General features: G+C 31.2%; 1 protein-coding gene across 5 annotated transcripts in view; it reads right to left on the reverse strand.

Annotated features, from left to right (window-relative positions):
- Positions 1-2708, reverse strand: part of LOC107856806 (pentatricopeptide repeat-containing protein At2g35030, mitochondrial-like) — a 13824-nt gene extending 11116 nt beyond the window's left edge. The window contains exons 1-2 of one of the 5 annotated variants that reach the window (XR_007043558.1): positions 752-2706; positions 463-616 (exon numbers count right to left, since the gene is read on the reverse strand). Coding sequence is in view for 1 of the 5 variants with exons in the window: in XM_047394538.1 (XP_047250494.1) it covers positions 534-616; positions 1841-2039 (282 nt within the window). In the remaining 4 variants the exon portion in view is untranslated. Of the gene's footprint in view, positions 1-340; positions 617-751 lie in introns of those variants that run through there. The other 4 variants (XR_007043555.1, XR_007043556.1, XR_007043557.1 and 1 more) reach the window with 4 other exon arrangements.
- Between the last annotated feature and the right edge of the window lie 2400 nt (positions 2709-5108).

Genomic DNA, 5108 nt, shown 5'->3' on the forward strand with positions numbered 1-5108 from the left:
TATGTTTTACATATTTATTTGTAAAACGTAATAATTTCTTACGTTTTAGAAAAAATATGTAAAACATAAGAAATTCTCACGATTTACACGAAATTCGAATAAGAAAATACAGTTTTTTATCACATCACTAATAAAATCTATGTTTTTTCAAAAATTGTACCAAATCGTAATAAATAGTTACCATGACACCTTTTCCTTTGGACCCGTTCTTTTTTCCCCACCCCCCCCCCCCCCCCCCCCCCCCAAAACCCCGCAAACTTTATTTCCTCTTTCACCAAGGTAAGTTACTAGTTAGTGAACCACACAATAGATATTCCCTCTCAACTTTAAATGCAACGGCTAGAGGCAATATGGTTCGGCATCAGGATCAGCAAAGTTGGGTTTTAACAAGGTACAAGTGGTACAACAACCAGAATTTCAGAAATTGTCATAGTAAAAATTCAAATAGAGATAGCAGTATACCTCAGAGCTGTCTTGTGCCACACCATATCTTCTGAATATTCTTGCGCTTGATTTTTTATTTGTCCGTTAGCTTATCCCAGCGTCTTAATACTGCTGTGGGGAACTTTGAGCCGACTGGGTTTGCGCTTCACTGAAACTATGCAGATATAGTAACCTGCAAGCAATAGCAACAGCAGAGACAGAATCAGTGTATACTGAATAACAGGAATTGTCATATTTAGGCAATAACAACATTAAGAATTTTAACTGGATCATGATTTAAGAGAAGTAATAGGCATGACATCAATACCATTTTGCCCTTGAGAAACATTTGGATGCTGGAAACGGGATCTTTAAATAAACAAAATCCAGTGGTACATAAGAAAATGAATGGTTGTGATAGCTAACAGGTCCATGTGAAAGAACAAACATATTTTCCTCGCCAAATTGAAAAGCATTAAATAAAGGCACAGAAAGATCACCCAGGAGCGGACCTACATTCATTCATTAGCTTTCAATATGAAGTACGTATCCAGCATTCTTCATTGGATCTGAGTTTAAGTAGCAACTCTTTCATTTCTTCTGACCGACTGTGAGACTTATCTTTAGTGACAAACTTATGTCTGATATTTTTTATTTCCATCCAACTATAAGCTGTTTCTTTCATCAATCCTCTGTTATCCATGTACCTTCGCAGTCTGCGGGCATCATTCCACCTTCCTGCTGCTGTATAGATGTTGGACAACATAATATACCTGGCAGCATTATCAGGTTCCAGCTCAAATAGAGCTTCTGCTGCTCTTTTAGCAAGTTCCAAGTTCCCCTGTACCCTGCAAGCACCCAAAAGTGCACCCCACATTCCAATATTTTTTGTTCCCCCAAGGAGCTCCCTTGATTAATTCTGCAGCTTCTCGAAGCACATTCTTCCTTCCAAGTAAATCAATTAAAATCCCATAGTGATCTAATTGGGGAACTATACTGTATTCCCTCCTCATTAAATGAAGATAGTGGAATCCTTCAGATAATAAACTACAGTGGCTACAAGCAGATAAAACCCCAAGAAAAGTTACATGATTTGGTTTTGTACCGGCTTCAATCCTTTCGTAAAACATGCATAATGTCATCTCTTCGTGCCCATTTTAAGCAAACCCAAGTATTATCAAGTTCCAAGTAACTCGATCCTTCCCATCTAACCTCTCAAACAATGTCATAGCAGATATCATGTCTCCACATTTACAATACATGTCAATTAAAACATTAACTACAAAGACATTATGCAAATCAATTAAATGTGTATATCCAAAAATGTGTCCGTGAAGCTGCTTCCCCTTTTCTATAAGTGGTATGTCTGCACAAGCACCTAGAACACTAACGTAAGTGGATGCATTTGGTACAATACCTTCTTCCAGCATTTCCTTAAAGACGCACAAAGCCTTCTCTCCTTCTCCATTCTGCGCAAATCCTGTGATCAAAGCAGTCCAAGCCACAACATTTCTGACCGGCATGCTATCAAAAAGCGAGCACGCTTCCGCCAATCTAGATGCACGTATATAAGCAACCAACATCGAAGTCCAGGAAAATACATCCGTCTCATGCATTAGACACAAAACTGGATATGAGTACTCGGGTTTCCCACATTTCCCATAAGCATCAATTAGCGCGTACAAACAACAAGATTAAACCTCACACCAACCTCAACACCCCCAAACACGCGCAAGCATTCACCACACCAACAACCGTAAACTCATCAATCAAGAACTCATCCCGTTCTTTTGAAAAAACCCATCGCTTTTCCTGGAAGCCCACAACGAGTCAAACTCGATACAATCGAGTTAGAACTCACAACATTTGGTTCAGGCATTTCATCAAACACCTTGAAGGCTTCTCCAAAAAGGCCCCTTTGATAATAAGCGGATAATATCGTATTCCATGATTGACAATTCTTGTTCGAAACTTCATTAAAAGCCTGTTGCGCATATTCTAGAGAGCTGCATTTAGAATACATGTCAACCTGTCGATTAGCGAGGAATGTGTTATGTTTGGTGTCGTCCAAATGGATGGCTATTTCCTTTTTCCCAAAGAAGAATGTGGATCCTTTTTTATTTGCCAATTATTTACTATTTCCTTTTTCCCAAAGAAGAATGTGGATCCTTTTTTATTTGCCAATTATTTACTAACATATTCCATTTTATTCTTATTGAATCTCACTCGGTAAGAAAAAAATAATTAAAAAGTAAATTTTAAGAGCAGTAATTTTATAAACTTTACAAAATAATTACTCATATCTTAAACCCTATGTCGAATCAAAAAGCGACACATAAAATGAGACGAAAAAAATAATAATCAACTTCACTTTTTGGTACACTTCAAGAATAATTAGTAGTTCTTTCCTCTTTTTGATAATAGTTTAATTCTAATTTTATACATAGCATATTAAAAACTACAAAATTAAAAGATATTTTAAGCATAACCTTAGTTTAAGATTATAACATTCAAAATTTTTATTTATTTTCTTAAATTCCGAATCAAATCAAAATATGTTACGATGAAGTAAGGCATAGTCCCTTAATTTTACTCGGCACGTGTAATAAAATTAAAAAAAATCTTAAATTTATAGTCTTAAGTTAAAAATTTATGTAATGTTCTTATCTTTAAATTTGTATATATCTCGTAAGATGTTTAAATGAGTTGAAAACGTCGTTTAAGTTTTCAATTAGTTAAAAGTGATAAGTGAGTCTCACAATATTATAAAGTTAAAAACGTAAAATTGTTTAAATTGTTCAATAACTGCATTAGTTGTCTCACCAACTATTCAATCGTCCACCAATTTATGACAGTTATTGAATAATTTATATAGTTATTAAATATGACTTTTATAATTGTTAAAGCGAAAAAGAAAAGGTATTATTTAGAAACTATCAAGTTCTAAACGTATTGATAGTAGTAGTTGGACGTATGTAGTAACTCGGTGTCTCACACACTCTTGTGTGCATCTCCTCCGTGATCATCTCCCCATTTGCGGCACAAGTCCCCAATACAAACTTATGGAATACGATATTGAAAAGCAATAGCCAATAAATAAAGTAAGAAAAAGGATTTTATTTTTGAGAAAGTAGAACAATTTTGAGAGGATGAAAAAAAATATGTAGGAAAGTTATTAAATTAAACCAGAAAAGGAGGGACCGCTATAATGCATGATATAATGTAAGGGGAAAGGACAACCACACTTCAAATTAAAGTCATGAAATTTAAATTCTAATTTTAAGCCATTTCAATTTGTTGGCTTGTTCTATACCATTTTTATACACTTTCTATACAGTTTCTATACATATATGATACATATGAATATTCTATACGAAAATTATACAGTTTCAATACATAATTTATACAATAATTATACATTTTATACAATAATTATATAATTTTTATCTACTTTGTATATATTTTTTATATATATTTTATACATATACTATTTGATAGAACTATACTATTTTTATAAATATATCTTATATAGAGACATATTTTATATAACAATTATATCGTTTTTATGTAATATATTTAATTATTATTTCTAAACAATAAAAAAAATATTTTTTCAGTTAAAAAATTTATTTCAAAAAAAAATTAAAATATTTTTAAAAGGGTCGAATGGTCTAAGTTAAAAACTGTATCAGTATTGTATATGGAGTGTATCTGGACTACATAGATCAAAATGATCTAAATTAAAAAATAAATATAGCAAAAATAATATACCCGACTTACCACTTTTTAAAAAGATATTAAACTTAAACTATTTACTTTAAAAAAATATTATAGAGTGTCATTTCCCATAATGTAATCTGGAGTCTGGAATCTGGATCATAAGTGCATTCGGGCCAATGCTGTTGGGATGACACTCTCACTGAAGTAAACCCATATTCATTGTGCCGGTTCAGGGCCCACTTCATTTGCTCTTTCTTTTTCGGAAAATATAATATTGCCCGTCTCAAATTATACGTCATGAATTTATAGAAATAATTATCTCAAATTTAGAAGCTAATGATAAAATTGTTTCAATTTTTTTATTTATTCTTAGTAATTGTTCTTGAACACTATAAATACCTTAATAGAGTAAATATTTAATAAAGAGATATTACATTTCTATATAATAGAAGTACTGGTTTCGACCGGTGCTTCATCAATTACTATAATACCCCTAATTATTCCATGATTTACTATATTACCCCCTAATTAATTATTAAAATTTATTTATATATTAGAATTAATAATATTTTTTATTATATTACCCCCAATTAATTACTATAAGTCATTTATATATTAGAATTAATAATATTTAATTAAAAATAGATATTTATGACGTTTGTTTCAGCTACTTTAACCGTGATTTTACCATATCGTCTCCAATTAATTATTATAAGTCATTTATGTATTAATAATTAATAATATTTAATTAAAAAAAGATGACATGTCTGTCAATATTATCCCTAATTGCTTCGTGATTTATTATATTACCCCTAATTAATAATTATAAGTAATTTATATATTAGAATTAATTAATTATTATAAGTCATTTATATATTAGAATTAATAATGTTTAATTAAAAAAGATATTTATAATGTTTGTTTCAGCTGCTTTAATCATGATTTTACTATATCATCTTTAATTA

This window comes from Capsicum annuum, chromosome 8, assembly GCF_002878395.1.
Source record: "Capsicum annuum cultivar UCD-10X-F1 chromosome 8, UCD10Xv1.1, whole genome shotgun sequence".
Taxonomy (NCBI): Eukaryota; Viridiplantae; Streptophyta; class Magnoliopsida; order Solanales; family Solanaceae; genus Capsicum; species Capsicum annuum.